Below are 17,464 nucleotides of genomic sequence, written 5' to 3'. Positions count from 1 at the left end.
TTTCACCTAAGCCCAGCTAACAGGGAGTCATGAAATCTTGTGCTGTCTTGCTCTGTCCCACCCAGAACGTGAATCATCCCTGTGCCCTAAAGTCTCCATGCTGTCTGTGCCTCCTGCCCCTGAGTCACTCAGTAGCCACCTTGGTTATCAGATGGTTATCAGCCCCCACCCCCTTATGTATACAGGGGGTGGGTACTATCCCCAGGTCCAGGCACCCACTGGAGTCTTGGGACACATTCCCTGAGGCTAAGAGGGATGGCTGTATTTCCTCCTTCATAAACATCAGGTGTTAGAGAAATGATTGCGAGATATCTAATAGAGGAAGACTATAAAGCAAAAGTTTTAGTTGTCTAAATGCAAGAAAGTCTTTAGAGCAACACACCACAACTCTCTTCTGCATATGCCCAGTGTGCAGTGCACTCCAGCAGCAAAGAAATTACCACTCATCCAGCCCAAAGTCACCAGAACCTAAGAACCGCGGTGTGACAGTGACCGTAAGATCAGCCCTGGTCTCTCACTCACCTGAGCACAAGGCTCCTCTGGATGGTGGTCTTTATTTTCTCCATCAGGTGCTCCACATTGGACTGGAAAAGAGTATTTTGTTAATCAGACAATAAACTTACGCTAAGCACCCACTGTGTGCCAGGCCCTGCAGGGCGGGAAGTGCCAACCAAGCGTGGCGGTGAGTGTGGCCAAGGAGGTTGCAAGCTCTCATGGCTCAGGTCTCGGGGAGCCTCCCCCAGTCGGGGAGAGCATGTCTGCAGCGATGAATGCTGAGCGCAGGGCACAGTGAGCAGCCCTCATGGCGGCCACTAGAAATGCCTTCCAGAATCAACAGGGTCCCTCTGAAGATGATAATTCCTAGCACTCATTCACGGCTCTATTGCCCCTTATTTATTTTCATGACAATGTTCTACTCGGCGCTCTCAGCGGAAAAGAGCGAAACCCCATCTCTACTGACAAATACAAAAAACTAGCCGGGCGAGATGGTGGGCGCCTATAGTCCCAGCTACTTGGGAGGCTGAGGCAGGAGAATGGCGTGAACCCGGGAGGCAGAGCTTGCAGTGAGCTGAGATCCGGCCACTGCACTCCAGCCTGGGCGACAGAGCAAGACTTCGTCTAAAAAAAAAATATATATATATATATATATATAAATTTTATAAAAGATAAAAAAAAAGTACACCTGTTTGGGGCAGCTCCATTATCATCTTATGGGACCCACTGCTGACAGCAACATCACAATGTAGTGAACGACTCCACAAGCAGTCACTATGACACAGTGAAGAAATTCATGATTCACATGTCACATAATTAGTGACAACACCAAGGCCCTTTTTACTTGATCTATTTGGCTCAGAAACAAGTAACATCCTAACTTTTTAAAAGACAACGGTGCTGGGCACGATGGCTCACGCCTATAATCCCAGCACTTTGGAAGGCCAAGGTGGGCAGATCACGAGGTCAGGAGTTCAAGACCAGCCTGACCAACATGGTGAAACCCCATCTCTATTAAAAATACAAAAATTAGGTGGGCATGGTGGCATGCGCCTGTAATCCCAACTACTCGGGAGGCTGAGGCAGGAGAATGGCTTGAACCTGGGAGTCGGAGGTTGCAGTGAGTCAAGATCATGCCACTGCACTCCAGCCTGGCTGACAGAGTAATATATAACATATATTTATTTATATAACTAACTAAAGACAATTGTTCAGTTGCATTTTATCTGCCAAGGCCTGTCCTCCTGCATGGAGTTTAGCAACTTTGAACACTGCAGGGTCCAGGCCGGGATTCTGCTGTGCCGTCGAAGCAGGGGCAGACCCCGGGGTCGGCGACACCCTTCCCTAAAAGAGCCACAGATGCCAAGAAACCACGGCCGTGTCTGTGTCAGTTTAGAGGCAGACGCAGCATCAGAAGCCTCAAGATTTAAAAGATGCTGCAGCCAGCTCCAGAACCAGTCGCAGACGTGGGTGGTGACTGTCAGCGGAGGCACTCAAATCGTTTGTGACAGAAGTGAGAAAACATTACACAACAGACTACATCAAAAAAACAAGCTTGTGTTTCACACAAGAGACTAGAAGGTGTCCTCAACCAGGCACGTCCGCCATCACCTGACACTTGGGAGAGGCACCTGGGCGATGCGAAGGGCATCAAGCGTGGCATGTTCGGTAGCACCTCCGTCTCCATGCCCCCTCGAAAAGCAAACCACCCTAGACACGATGATTCGCTCCGCAGCACCGAGAGGATCCCAAGGGGACGGTCCCCTGAGGCCAGCCCCGTCACATACCTGCAGATCCCCAATGTCGAAGGGCTCTTCGAAACTGTATGCAGCATCGGCTCCGGCCGTGAGCCCCCCCATGTTGGCCAGGTAGCCACAGTAGCCGCCCATGGTCTTGATGAACACGCGCCACTTGGTTCCGCTGGCAAACTGTTGATGCGGTCGCAGGTCTGGTCAGAGAAGAGATCAGTCACTCCAGCCTAGGGCCAGGGTGCACCCACCATCCCAGAGCTCCCCTACCAGTGAGTGCAGCAAGGCCCCACACCGTGCCTGAGCATGCGGTCCCAGCATCGCACAGGGGTGAAGGGTGTGCAGCAGCCAGGATGTGCCTCGGAGTGGGTGTGAACATGCCCCCCCCCCCCTCGCCAGCCACCTGGAGGTGACCTCGATGACCTGTGGTGGGGACCTGGCCATCTGCCGCTCCCTTCTCCCAGGCCCCATAGGAGGAGACTGAAAAGACGACCCCATAAGCCAGCTCACTCCATGCTGCTCTCCGACTGTCCCTGCTGAAGCAGCTTTCACCAGACACGGACACGGTTAGGTGTGAGCTGAGAAGTTAGGGGGCTGTCACCTGCCAGCTTTGTCCATGGGAACAGCTGTGCTATTCTATTTTCTTCAGAAAAGCTCCCTGTGATTTTAGAGTTGTGGCCGTCTTCCATCCATTGGTGAATGTTACATTAATAGAAACTCTACTCAAAGTCAGATGGTGGTTCTTACACACAGGCGCCTGGGGGTCTTTCGGATAGCATAGGCATGAGGTCCCAGAGTGAAATGTCTGCCATCCGCCCTCCACAAGGACCCAAGCTCAGCAGGGAGAAAGACAGCAGAGAAATGCATCGGCCACCTTCCCACCCACACACCAGTCCGGGCTACAGCACCCTCTCCTGGCACTCTGCAAAGCCTCTGCCTGGGCCTCAGCTCCCACCCCGGCCCCCTCTAATCTGTTCACACAGACTGGAGACCCATCTATAAAAAACATAAATCTGATCAGTTCTTGGTTCATTCAAAACCCTTTGCTCACTTCAAGTACACGTCAAGCCTTTCTCTGGAATCCCTGGCCCCTCCTGCTTCTGACACCAGGTCCGGCTCTAGCTCCAGCCACCCCAGGTCCTCCTCGGGCCTCTCCATATGCTGGCCGCTATGTGCATCACATTCAGGCACAGCGGTGGGCAGGAGAGCAGCCCCCAAAGGAATCCCGGTCCTAATCCCTGGAACCTGGGGATGTTCCCTCATGAGGTGATAAAGGTGAATCCTGAGGACTACCCAGGTGGACCCTAAGTGCCACCACCTGCATCGGCAGATGAGAGGTGCAGAGGCCCTGGAGCAGGATGCTGCACACCCACATGGGAGGAGGAGGTGCCAGGGAACAAGGCGTGCAATGCCCGGGGCTCTGGGCACCTGAATGGGCCACGAGGGACTCTCCTGGAGCAAACACTCTGGCCTCAGCCCATGGCTCCCACCCTCCAGAGCTGTGCGAGAATGAGTAGTATTTTCCAGCCCCAGGTGTGTGGTCAGGGTCACAGTGGCCACGGGACACACACAGGCACCTTCCTCAGCTCTGACCCCGAGGGAAATGTCATTTCCTCAGGAAAACGTCACCTGGTTTCTAGGACCGCAAAGTTCCCTCTGTCAGGGGCCCTCGGGGCACCCCATGTCCTCTCTTCATAGAAATCACCACGGTGTCTCCCTGTAGTTACCTCGTGGTTATTTGACTTGCAGTCCTCACTAGGCTGCACATTCCATGAGGGCAGGAACTGTGGGCTGGGCTTACACCACTGCACTATCAGCAGGACCCGGCCAAGCCCCCACAGCAGGCGCTCAAGAAATGATTGTCTCTGAATGACACAAGCACAGTATTCCCCAGCCAGCCAGCCAGCCGTCCGTCCGTCCATCCGTCCGGGTCAAGGGCTGATCCTGCAGGATTCCCTAACAGGCCTCCATGGGACTCAACCAAGAGTAAAAGCACGAAGTGGGAGTGTGGACTTGAGACTGGGAGCCACACGAGAGTCTGTGCACCAAAGTTTAACACCCACTGGGAAATTTTCACTTGAGTACTTCGGATGAAATTTAAAAGCACATTTTGTTGAATAAACACAGGCTTGATTAAACCATTCCAACCTATACTTCATTTCTTTGGCAGACTCTTTTCCTCCCAAAATAATTGGTTGACGTATTCAAAACTGAACATGGGCTCTAGTTAGAGGGCCACTTTGCATTGTGTAAAAGCCCATATGGGGAGAGAAACAGGCAATGGGAAGAATTACTGTCTTTGTGCTTAGGGAGGACAGAGGACAGAAACCCATCAAGGGTCCAAAGAGCCCACAACTGCCTTCTTGAAGGGCCAGTGCAGAATTCTGAGGGTTTCACTCTTCCACCTGTCTGTAATTGGGTCTCTAATTGTGATCTAAGACTTAAGATGCTGTAAGGCTTTCAGACTTTCCCTTTGTCTTAGAGAATCCCAGGCACGGGAAGAAAAATGTTGGTGGGGCATCAGGACCCCCAGAGGCACAAAGCCTCATAGATTATTTCTCCAACTGAATCTCCCCCGCAGCCCACCCTGAGGTGGGGAATTACTGTCACTCGTTCAAAGAATGACATCAGCTGCTTAATGGCAAAAGAATTCTGCAGGCAAAGCAGCTCTCCCAAGAGGCTGATTTGTGCCCGAGCGTGTCTGAGTTCTGGTCCCGCCAGGCTGCCGCTGTGGGTGTGTAGAACAGTGGAGCCCTGACAGCTGAGCCATGCCCCCAACCGTGTGCTCCTCTGAGTGTAAACGCAGTGACAGCTGGGATGGAAGTGTCTGCCTTTGCTGGAGCTTAGATACAGCTTTCCTGAACTCTCTCCTCATTACCTAGATCGCATCTGAAGCCTGAATTAGCTTCTAAAAATAGCAAGTCACTCTGGCCGTGCCTCAGGCAATTAGTCGAAGTAGCACTGACAAGGAGGCGGCCAATCCCAAGCGTGGCCCTGCGTGGACAGCAGTTGTAAGTGGCACTTGTCAGGCAGAGCCTGTGACCTCAGCCATTCTTGCCTCACAATGGGATGTGCCCAGCAGACACAACCCCTTGTAAGGGCACACACACTATCCTGCTAGGAAATTCCCCAAGGAGTCCCATGGGAGCAGGAGCCCCAGGCTACAGTTCAAACATCACCAGCACTTTGCTCCATTGGTGTTAAGAAACATAAATTGGTGGTGAAAGATAAGGTGGTGTTTGCTACAGTGTTAAGATAGAAAAAAGGCACTGACTTCTCTGTGAGAACCACCTTGTTCTGTGAATCTGCAGGGAGGCCAGTTTTCCCATGACTGGTATCCCTCATGGCAGCCGAGCCTCTGCTGAAGTCGGTGGCCAGAAGGGGCAGGGGGTGGGGCTCCCATCCCTGCTACAGCAAGGGACCTGCAGCAAAGCACAGCCGCTGGCCGGGGTAGTGCTGCGCTGAGTGCGGGGTGCGAGGGTGGAAGCATGTGTGGACATCTACAAGGTGCTAAAGGAGAGTGAAGCCAGCGATGGCTGGACCCTAATGGCATTCAGTGAACAGAGGTCAAGCGCGGGGGCCCAAGGAAGTCCAGGGAACAAGCCAGGGCTAGCCTCTGCCAGGCCAGTACAGCACCAGGGAACGCAACAGGGAGAAGCCCAGGAGAGAGATGGCCCTCAACTCGAGTGGGAGGCACAGGAGGCTGCAGTCGACCTCACGACCCCTCCACTCCCTTCCCTGCACTGGAACTCAGTTCTGAAGGAAGAAGCCAGAACAGAACTACTGTTTTCCTGGGTTCTGTGCCAAGCTGAACTAAGGAGTCTCCAACAGGGCTGGGAGTTTTCACCGCAAACTCCGGAGCTGGTTCGGACGTGAACATCTAAGCTAAAGGCCAGCGGCTGCTCTCCAGGAGACACCCGGCGGCCAATCCACTGACATGACCCCACGTGCCAAGGTGGCCACCATCCCGTCTGCAGCCGAGTGAGGACCCTCTCTGCAGCAAAGGCCTGTGGAACTACCACAGGTCCTCATGTCCAGCTCATGACCATAGAGGTTGGTCAGCTTATCAGGGACCTGAGGGGCCACCTTGCAGGTGTCAGCACCACGCCCATAACCAGCAGAATCCACTCCTCCCAAAGCAAATGTTGGTGAAACTGCCTGCCCAGGAGGGCATGATCTGGGCTCTCTAAAGAACCTCTCATCTCAACAGGAAGGCTGTGGTTCCAGGCAGCGGCCCCCAGTGGTCACAGCTCTGTCCCATATCTCGTACGTACCAGGCACTCAAACCCCTTCCTGCAGGCTCCCACAGCTGGCCCTGCAGCCTCGCTACTCAACGCAGGCAGGAGAGGCCGGCTCCAGAGAAAAGGTGCTCAAAACTCCCCTAGTCTAGGTGGGATAGAAACACGACCCCAAGGACTGGATATATCATCTCACTTTTAATCAATAAAGACAGGTTCTCCCTAAGGCAGAGAAGCTAAAAAATTTACCCTGTTCTGGCCAGTGTGACTGACATAAAGCCAAGTTAACAAAGGGTGGGGGGGAAAGAGTAATAATAAATCTGGCTCATTCTTAGCACAGAAGAAACAAATTGCTAAAATAAAATAAAGAAAGCAAGGCGAGGAAACGGGGTTCTCTTACCTGGACAACAGCAGTCAGGCCAGTGTCGGCGCCCAGGCTTATTTCTGTGCCCGGGACATTGTTGTTAATCGTGGCCAGCACCACACACAGGGGGATGCAAAGCTCCCGGTGGCGGCCTTGCGCCTCGGCCATGTCGCACGTGCTCTTGTAAGCCTGAAGCACCAGGGCCAAGTGGTTAGCGGGGGTGCTGGGTGCTCACCTGCCAGCCCCAGGGCCTCCGCTGAGGTCCAGGAAGGGACAGGAGGGACCTGAGTCATCAGGGGAAGCCAGTTCATGTGGGTCAGGGGACCAAGGGGAGCTCTGGAGGCCATGTGGGAGCAGGACAGGCCTCAGCGACACAGGGGGCTCCCTGGGCACAGCCCAGGTCCTCATGAAAGGGGAGGCCTGCAGGCAGCACAGCAGGGTGGGTGTGAGGCCGGCAGCAGAGCAGCTTGCAGGCAGCGGCGAGTTAGTCACGAGCGGGACAGCTCAGCTCTCAGCATCTCATCGTGGGTAAGGGAGGCCAGGGCGGTCAGGACGTTTAAAGGCAAAGCCAGTCCTGTAGCTTTCTGTAGGCAGGTCACAATCAGTGGTATGGGGCACACAGCTGTAAGGACCACACTAAGTGACTGCCTTCATCATGCAGAGGCAGCCTCCACGCGCAGGCAGGGAAGGAGGCGGGCAGCTGGATTACCAGTGGGCCACACTCAGCCCCACGCCACATCTCTGCTCTCCGGCGGGAAGTCACACACAAAGCCACACAGGCGAGCAAGAACCTGAGTTGCTGCTCTGGGGTTCCACTGGGAAATGGGCTCTGGTGTCAGAAAGGGGAGCGGTTCTTGAGCCCGTGTGCACCGGGCTTTTTCAGGCTCCACCTCAGGGTGTTAACCAAGATAACAGCAGGACAGGTCCACATGCCCACTGTTCCCAGCTCCAAGTGGCCCCACACAGCAAGGTGTTTTTGTCATCCACTTGGTGGCAAAATCAACTATTTATGGACTTGGACGTGTCCCTCTTACTGTGAATATCCCCACATCTGCTGCAGAAATGCTACTGTTGGGATGCAAGGCAGGTCCCACATCTCCCCGGGAGAGTTGGACAGTGAGCGACCCAGGCTCTGCAGCCCTGGTGCAACCCAAAGCATCCCAAGGCCAGTAGCCCGTGTGGGCCGAGGACTTCAGACAGCGGGTGCAGATCCGTGGCAGGTGAGTTCACAGCATGGTGGGTAGCAGGGTAAGGTGGGTGGGTCAGTGCTGAGTGACCACGAGGTGAGCTGTGAGCAGTGGCCCCCGTGCCCCCATGGCATGGCCTCCACGTCCACCCAGACCCAGCACATGCCCAGCTCTTGGGCTGCTCTGTACAGGCTCTGCCTTGCAGGCTCTGGCCATGGCAGTTTTTGCAGGACTTCAATCCAAATGCCAGCCTGCTTCCCAGCCAGAAACACTCATCTGGGGATATTGGCTGGCCTGGTGCCCAGGATGTGGCCCTGTCAGCACTACCACGTGGGGGGCTCCTTATGCTCTTCAGACAGGTGATGTCACTCCTTTATTGTGGAATACCCTAGCCCAGGACTAACCAAGACTGGCTGCGGGAAGCTGGCTGCTTCTCCAAGAAGCCCTCACTGGAAGCCAGAGGGTGTGGGTGACCTGGGGCCAAGGAGGGGCCTGAGGCACACAAGTGGGCAGGTGGGGGTGTCTCGGCTCCTTAACTCCGCCTTGAAATCTGTGAGAATGGCCACATTGCTGCAAATCCTCTCTCCCCTCTTCCCTGTCGCTCCTCTTTTCCTTCCTTCAGTCTCCAAAAAAGGGGAGGGAAGACTTCAAGATGGGGAGAGACCCTGCCCAGAAAAGCATAAAGCTCTCAAGACCAAACACAGCCGGGCCCCTGGGTCCGTAGTGGGGCCACTATGACAAGGAATTACTCACAAGGCTGTAGTCACCGCCACCTTCGCGAAACCTGACAGCAGCGTGACACCCACCTACTGTGTTTCTGATGTGACCTGATCAAGCTTACAGGACAGAATAATGCACCAGCCAGCACTAAGGAATGAAAGGAGTCCAACCGAAACTCCCTGCAGTCATATCCTGAGAATGTGTAACACCTGCTCTGAGGTATTTCATTCCTTCTGTTCTGCCAGAAAGACCCACTCACCAGTGCCTCATAGATTCTGAGGGGCTGTGGCGTCAGCTAAGCATCAATGCTGCCAAGAAGGAAATCACGAGGATGACGACTTCACCACATCAGATCCGCCCAGGGCTTCTGAAGCACAACATGGCCACGTCCTGAGCCAGACTCCTGCTATGGAGCCCGTCCTTTGCTTGGAGGGACTTTCCGCAGCGTCCCTTGTCTCCAGCCCCAGACGCTGGGAGCATCCCTTCTCCCAGTTCTAACCAGAAACCTCCCTGGATGGTGCAAACATCCCCTGGGGCACAATCACCCCAATAAGAATCACCAAATTTACTGAACAACTGGAGTCATCCACAGACCTCAAACATAAATGCTGCCCAAGGCCAGGCCATGAGTCACGGGTCACAGAGGGTGTTGGCCGGACAGGAAAGAGACGCTCACTCCCACACATCCTCAGGCTCCAACGGCTTCAGGACAGTGGCTGGAGCGACCTGGAGCCATCCACGTCAAGTCGCCTCACGCCCTCATTTCCTGAGTTCGCCACCAGCTCCTGTGTTCTACAGCCAGGCGAGCCCAGTTCAGACCCAAATCCAAACCTTCTCAGGATTCACCCTGTTTGGCCATCAGTAAACAGGGCTCTGGAGAAAAGAGCTGCCATGTTCACATCTCGGTCCCTCTCCCTTCAGGGGTGCAGAGAGGGACCCTCAGCGGCTTTCTCGTCCCTGCCCCAGCTCCCGAGCAGCTGCAGCATTCGCCAGGGTGACCTCAATCAGCCGACGTCACTCACCCATCACGAGACTAGAACCACAGCACTCCCAAGACAGCCTCATTTTCGGAGCTCAGGATCAGAAGGGCAATGAGGACACACACATACACTTACCAAGGTGGCTATGCCTGGCCAACGGGAGGCTCAACTAACTACACACTCCAGTTTTTTCTCTATTGTAATCAGTTAACTTAAGGCCCAGCGTGGTGGCTCATCCCTATAACCCCAGTGGCTTTGAGAGGCCAAGACGGGGGGACTGCCTGAGCCCAGAAGTTTGAGACCAGCCTGGGCAACACAGGGAGACCTCGTCTCTGTAGAAATACAAAAAATTAGCCACGCACGGTGGCAAGCACGTGTAGTCCCAGCTACTCAGGAGGCTGAGGTGGGAGGATCGCCTAAGCCTGGGAGGTCGAGGCTGCAGTCAATCGTGATTGCATCACTGCACTCCAGCCCGGGAAACAGAGGCCCTGTCAAAAAAAAAAAAAAAAGAAAAAAAAAAAAAAAGAAAAAGAAAAAAAAAAAAAGAAAAAGAAAAAAAAAAAAAAGAAAAGAAAATGGGCCGGGCGCGGTGGCTCCAGCCTGTAATCCCAGCACTTTGGGAGGCCGAGACGGGCAGATCACGAGGCCAGGAGATCGAGAGACGATCCCGGCTAACACGGTGAAACCCCGTCTCTACTAAAAAATACAAAAAAACTAGCCGGGCGAGGTGGCGGACGCCTGTAGTCCCAGCTACTCGGGAGGCTGAGGCAGGAGAACGGCGTAAACCCGGGAGGCGGAGCTTGCAGTGAGCTGAGATCCGGCCACTGCACTCCAGCCTGGGTGACAGAGCAAGACTCCGTCTCAAAAAAAAAAAAAAAAAAAAAAAAAAAAGAAAAGAAAATGAAATTGTTTAACCTAGCTTTAAGAAACTGGAATGAATGAAAAACTGAATTTAAAACAATCGCATAATAAATCACACAGTCCCTCCAAGGGAAGTCAAAGCGGGTGGAACTGATCATTTGCGGAGTGTTTGCCTCACGTACTTTGGTTTTCAAATTTTGACCCTACACATTTGTTACATATTTACAATCTAAAAAAAAAAAAAAGTTATTTATAGCGGAGGACCCTGGAATTAAAGAGAGATTTTCTTCATGCCCGAAAGTGTACATCACATACCACAAGGATCTATGCTTTGTGTGGAAACTTGAAAATAAAAAAAGTCACAGGGAGATCAACACCAGCTTTGTCCCACATCTTCAGATGCCCATCTAACTGCAGTGACTGCTCTCAAATTCTCCACTCATTCCCTCTGGGTAAGTTCCAATTAGGTAACTATTAGGGAAAAAGGAAGCTTCAATACCTCCCATTGCACACCCAACTTTCACAGACCCAAAAATCCAGCTAAAGCAGGTGAAAGAGCAGTGAAAGCCATGCTGGAATCCTCTCTGTGAAACACACTCAGGTTCACATTCCCAGCACGAAGGTAAACCCAGAGCCGGGCCAGCCCTGCAGCAGCAAAGCCGTGACGCCCGTCACCAGCAAAGCAGAAGCAACATCTAGGTCAGAGATTAGTGACTGCCAAAAATAAGGTGAACGTTGCCCCCAAAGCCAGTGAACACGGGAAAACCTGGACAGGTTTCCTTCACAAAGGAAGTGAAGAAAGTTTAAGACGCTCAGAAAACCAAGAAACGAGTGCTAAGCATTACTTGCCATATGAGCTGTATGTTAAAAGCTTGTTTTTTTATTTACCAGCGCTAGAAATAAGTTTCATGCCAAGGGTTTACAAAAAACAAAAACAAAACAGAAAACTTTGAAAAGTATTCGTGAGAACTAAGTCACACAAGAAAAATTAAAACTTGAGAATTAGTGAAAAATTTTAGACATCAAATGTTTAAAAAATGAAATACTTCCTGCATTAGATACGGATCTTCAGACTCTCATGTGAATCACCAAGTGTGACACACAAACGTGGGGTAGGCGTATATTTCTTTTAGTTGGAAATGGCGGCACGTGTCTGTGGTCCCAGGTACTCGAGAGGCTGAGGTGGGAGGATCACCTGAGCCCAGGAGGTCGAGGCTGCAGTGAGCCGAGATCACACCACTGCACTCAAGCCTGGGTGACAGAGTAAGACCTTGTCTCACAAAGAAAAGTAAAACAAAGAAAACAAAGCAAAACAAAACAAAAAACAGAAGAATATATTTCTATGTTTTATTATTGTCTTTTGGCAAAAAAATTAGCCCCAATATTGCCTTAGATGTAATTTAACATCCCCACTTTACAAAGGGGAAAATGAGGTCAACAGCCAAGACCAAAGAGAAAACAAATGCAATGGTGCATTCAGGACAATGACTACAATTACAAAATATTCAGTTCAATTTCTACCCTCAGCATCAAGGCAGGGGTTCATCATAATGGGTATTGGATGCTCAAAGAAAATTTAGGCTCAGCATTAATAATAATTTTTTAAAAGCAAATTTTAATGCTGGTGCAATCACAGGAGACTGCGGCCCAGCCCTCCTCAGCGCTGTAGGTACTCACGGGCACTCCCGGGGTCTTGGCCACACTACGTCCCCGCCGGTGGCCACACAGAAGAGGCGGTAAAACTTTTTGGGAGTGAGATAAAAAATGTTCAGAGTCTAAAAGCCTACTTTTCGGGGGTAGGGGCGGCGAAATAACGAGAAGCTCTCATTCAGGATATTTGTAAAAGGCTGTTTCTAGCGCTCGGTAGACAAAAAGGGCGGGGGCCCACAGGTTAGAGTCAGCCAGCGCCCATCTGGTGGGGCGCACACGGACTTACGTCGGTGATAGTGTTCAGGGCTGTGTCTGCCCCGATGCTGAAATCGGAACCCGGCACATTGTTGGACACAGTAGCGGGAACCATGATCATGGGCACACAGAACTCCTTGTGCTTCTCCCGGGCAGCTGACAGCTCCAGGAGTCCCATCTAAATTGATCCAGTATCTGCACGCTGGCTCCTCAGAGGCCGTGGTGTGGAACGGCCAGGACATCGCTTAGTCATACGGGGCACAAGCACGTCACTTGCCACTCCTGTCTATTTCATCAAACCCTATTTTCTCCTGAATATTGACCATAGCAAAGTCATTAGCCTTCGAGATACATTTGAAACATCAACTTGCTTTGTTCAAGAGGTTTAAGACACAAGTAAGTCTTTCTTGCCATGCTCAACACACACTGCCCGCCGTTTCTGAAGTCAGTGTTTCTGGAACAAAAGCCTCGGCCTACCCCGTGAACATTCACGCTGAGCACTGTCGCGAGTCTGCTTGGCCATCCAGCAGGGGGCAGGAGAGAGCCGCAGGGGGCAGGAGAGAGCCACAGGTGCCGCGTGGGGTCCCTGCAAAGGCGCCTCACTCCCTCAATCAAGGACAGTGCCTCTTGCCAATCCAGCGGCTTCCTCCAAGGGGAAGCGGACTCTTCAGGTGCCACCGCACTGACTTCAGACGGCTCAGCCAATGGGGCAACAGATTCAACAGAGTTCCATGTTGTTAAAGGAAAACTTCTGTTACCAGACAACCTTAATATCAGATTCAACTTAAAAAAATCAACAAGATTGTTTCCAAACCAACATGCTACTAGTGCCTTATCTTTCAATGCTGCTTAAACACGGAGAAGTATGAGGAAAAAAGAGCATGGCACTTACTTCTTAAAAAATAACACCTCTTCCAGGTTCATTTTACCCATATCATAAAGACTTAGAACTGTGGATTCCCTACAGGAACGTGGAGTGGGGGTGGATCCCCACGCTGACCCAGCCTCCCCCCAGTCAGTCACCCCCCCACCTCGGGGTTCACACCTCTCCAGGCCCTGTCACTTCAACAAGGAAAGGTGGCCTCTCTGAGCTCTCTTCGCAGGGAGCACCCGAACGGGAGCGAGAGAGAGACAGACACACCCACAACTACTTGAAAATCCTGAAATACAATACATATTTAAGGACTTCGTTATTATTTTTTTTAAAACTGTAAGAACAAAGTGAGAGAATAAAGTGAGCCTAGTTTTAAACTCTCTGCCACAATAACACCGTGTACATCTGTCTTTTACTGTTTGTTCCTTCTCCAGCAGCTACTGCCTGGCTGGCTGACTGCAGGAGAAGAGCCTCTGGTACTCCCGGGAGGCCCTCGGTAAAAGCATGAGCACCATGATCATGTCTCAGGACACCGCACACGTTAGGGTGGCCCACAGACCGCCGTTCCCAATGCCTAGAAGGCACTGAACGGGCCTCCTGCTCTTTGTAAATGTCAACTCTCCTAAGCTATGTTGTGTTGAAAACTTTTAACTGCAGTCCACACATACTTCTTTGTTTCCATCTTGTTTTTATCCTAGAGGCATATTATTGTAGAAAATCAAGTTTACAAGGTTGAAGGGTTTTCTGAAAGTCGACTTCTAATCCTGTAAGGAAAAAAAAAAAAAAAAAATGGGCCAGATGTGGTGTTCACGCCTGTAATCCTAGCAGTTTGGGAGGCCGAGGCGGGCAGATTGCTTGAGCCCAGGAGCTCAAGACCAGACTGGAAAACATGGCAAAACCCTGTCTCTACTAAAAATACAAAAAAAAAAAAAAGTTAGCTGGTCATGGTGACATGTGTCTATTCCCAGCTACTCAGGAAGCTGAGGTGGGAGGATCACCTGAGCCCAGGAGGTGAAGGCTGCAGTCAGCCAAGATTTGCGTCACTGCACTCCAGCTTGGGCGACAGAGTGAGACCCCGTCTCAAAAAAACAAAAAGCAAAAACCAACTGTATAAATCATTACTGAAGGGAGCTGGCCGGGCACAGTGGCTCACGCCTGTAATCCCAGTACTTTGGGAGGTCAGGGTGGACAGATCACCTGAGGTCAGGAGTTTGAGACCAGCCTGGCCAATATGGCAAAACCCCATCTCTAATAAAAATACAAGAATTAGCCGGGCGTGGTGGCAGGTGCCTGTAATCCCAGCTACTCGGGCAGCTGAGACAGGAGAATCACTTCAACCCGGGAAGCAGAAGTTGCAGTGGGCCAAGATTGCGCCACTGCACTCCAGCCTGGGCAACAAGAGCAAGAGTCCACTTCAAAAAAAATAAAATTAAAAATAAAAATAAAAGGGAGCTAATGCTTTTCATTTAAGGGAAGGGAGAACATTCAGTATTTATACATCTTACGCACACATCTGCAGTGGTGCCCTGAAGTATTCAAGATACACATTCCTACAAACATAGCTCAAAACTACTCACCAAGTTATATGCTAACAGCACATGCACTGCAAGAATGCTACATTATATTTTTAAAGCATCTATATCCAACGTTTTAGCATACTGGCGGTTTTGCCTTCAGGTGCTGTATGCCTAAATTGTTACATGTTTAGTCATTCATTTTAGAATTTAATGACTTGCTTTAGACAAAAGAAATATATTTAAACATAAGCTACTAAATTAATGACTTAGGGGAAAAATTACTCAATTAACTTGGAAGTTAAACTTTGCAAACTGAATTTGTTGGACCTCATGTAAGCTAGATGATCAGTTTTTTAAATTGTTGTGTGTTTCCCTCGAGGATGGAAGTCTCTCCTCTTTTCTCTCATGCACTGTGCACACCACTGCAGCCTGTGCCTCTTGTCCACCGCGCCACAGTGCAGCCTGCAGTTTACCCTGTACCACGCCTTCCACACCTTAGTGACTTTCAGGTAAGTATAACCAAGAAGGAAATGAAAAGCAGATAAATGATCTCCACCCCCACATCCAGGATGCAAATGTTAAACATTCATCAAAGTAAAACCAAAAACCCATGTTAGCTCACGATTGTAACTGGCAGAGTTATGTGCATGGCAATTTTAAAAGTCTAGTTATGTAAAAACCTAATAGAAAGTCTCAAGAAATACAAAGTTTATACAAAAAGACATCTGCAAACATTGACAGTGAGGAGAGGGCTTCACTCTGCATCCAGCCTGTCCTGGAAGCCATGGCCAAATGCCAGGTTGTATAGATCCGAAAAGCAGAAAAAAACAAGTGTTGAAATGTGTACAGTCTCAGCAATGTCCAAATTCAATGTAAGATGCTCAGAAGTCTTGAATTTCCAATCAGAAAACAGGAACATGAGCAAGTTCCCCAGCAGTGCCCACCTTCTGCCTACGGCACGTATAATAGGAACGCTGGCCACCTTGGGGGGACAGAGGCTTCCTGGTCACATTTGCTCTGGCAGTCGCAAAGCTGGCCCCACCACAAACACCTGGCTAATACTGAAAAACCACCCGCTCCCTGGGCTTTGCTCACTCTAGCTGGGAGAGCGTATTTACAGAGTACATTATTGACTGAGTCCTCGTTCAATCCGTCAAACTTGTTGAAGGCAGAGCAACCCCATTCCTGGCCCAATTAAGTGAACTGAGCAGAGCAAATGCCCCCAGTTGGACAGCACTCAGTCACAACAGCAGCAGCCACTGTTCACAGGGTGCTGGCTTTGTGCCGGGAACAGTTCCAAGCGTCTTCTTTCTGTCCGAGGAATGTGCACTGCAACGCTGTGGGGCCATTTGCAACGTCTACCAGAGTTCTGAGCCAGCCAAGTCCAGGCTGTCTGTGGGCCTCGCTGCATGGCAGTCCACGTCCCCTGCAGACAAGACTTCACTGCAGGGACCGCGGGTTCCAGGGCTGCCTTGAGGCACATGCTCCCTTCACCACCTCTTCCTGGCCCCTGACACCAACCCTCATCACCACTGCTGCCAACACTTTATTTTCTCATGGCTCCTGAGGGGCCTATTCTTTCTGCCCTTCCCTGCTCCCTGCGTCCGGCTTAGAGGATGCCCACATCAACATCAACGCTCACGTAATCACCACCCCTTCCATGGGGCTTGATGCCTAGGAGTCTCAATATCAGAAAGTCAGATTCCTGTGCTTGTTGGAGAATTTATTCCCATTGTGGAAGTGAAGGAGATAAAATTCTAAGTGCCTGCAATAACCTCATTTCCACAGCTAAGCAACTTCAGTAGTAGCACAAAACAAAAAAGCTTTTTTTTTTTTTTTTAACTTTTTTTATACAAGCTAAAAACAATTTAATTTTTACATCCACGTTCTCATCAGCTCCCACCTGGTGAGCAGGCAAATAGTAATTTTCAAAGAATCAAATTGTTCCATAATTTTAACACTTAGCATTATCACTATTAAGCAAGAATTATCCCAAAAATACACGATGATCTTGTTCTCACATTCAAAAATTGGTTGTCACACAGTGAAATAGCTCTTAATGCAAAGGAATGTTTCTTTTCAGGTTTCTGTTCTGGGGAAAAAAAAAAATCTGGCAAAGAGATAAACATTAATTATGTAACTATCCAAAATGCCTCCGAGAGAAATAATGCCATCCAATTAGTTCTTTAAAGTGTTACAAATGCAGCTGAGTTTTAACAGTAATTTGTCCATAATTATCAAAAGAATCTTCAGAAATCTTGATACTGAATGGATAACCATAAATGGATATAAAACGCAAAGGCAAAGCGGAAGAGTTAACATTTGGGGTAGATTTTGGCCCCTATTTTTAACATACGCATAGTTATTTACCTAGCTAAACTATATCCCTCTCCTCCCTCCTAGGCTCTTCAAGCCTGATTTTCAAGCATAGACTGGTTTTTGGTACATGAAGGCAGCTTTAAAAGATGTCAGGATCGGGCCGGGCACGGTGGCTCAAGCCTGTAATCCCAGCATTTTAGGAGGCCAAGGTGGGCCGATCACTTGAGGTAAGGAGTTCGAGACCAGCCTGGCCAAT

At 50.5% G+C, this 17,464-nt stretch overlaps 1 protein-coding gene and 1 long non-coding RNA gene across 4 annotated transcripts in view; one reads left to right on the top strand and one right to left on the bottom strand.

Annotated features, from left to right (window-relative positions):
• LOC144341499 (uncharacterized) overlaps positions 1-2,748 on the top strand; it is a 28,677-nt gene extending 25,929 nt beyond the window's left edge. The window contains exon 5 of the long non-coding RNA XR_013418464.1: positions 1,711-2,748. This is a non-coding gene — a long non-coding RNA (uncharacterized LOC144341499). The remainder of the gene's footprint in view (positions 1-1,710) is intronic.
• Positions 1-17,464, bottom strand: part of LOC106992358 (ATP-dependent 6-phosphofructokinase, platelet type-like) — an 82,709-nt gene that overhangs the window by 3,487 nt on the left and 61,758 nt on the right. For all 3 annotated transcript variants that reach the window (XM_028849599.2, XM_028849600.2, XM_028849598.2), the window contains exons 2-3: positions 2,283-2,443; positions 523-584 (exon numbers count right to left, since the gene is read on the bottom strand). In XM_028849599.2, coding sequence (XP_028705432.1) covers positions 523-584; positions 2,283-2,384 — 164 coding nt within the window. In that variant the 5' untranslated portion in view covers positions 2,385-2,443. The remainder of the gene's footprint in view (positions 1-522; positions 585-2,282; positions 2,444-17,464) is intronic.

This window comes from Macaca mulatta, chromosome 6 (genome assembly GCF_049350105.2).
Source record: "Macaca mulatta isolate MMU2019108-1 chromosome 6, T2T-MMU8v2.0, whole genome shotgun sequence".
In the NCBI taxonomy this organism is placed as follows: Eukaryota; Metazoa; Chordata; class Mammalia; order Primates; family Cercopithecidae; genus Macaca; species Macaca mulatta.
The sequence above is the reverse complement of the archived record's forward strand: the minus strand, read 5'-3'. Positions and strand labels throughout refer to the sequence as shown.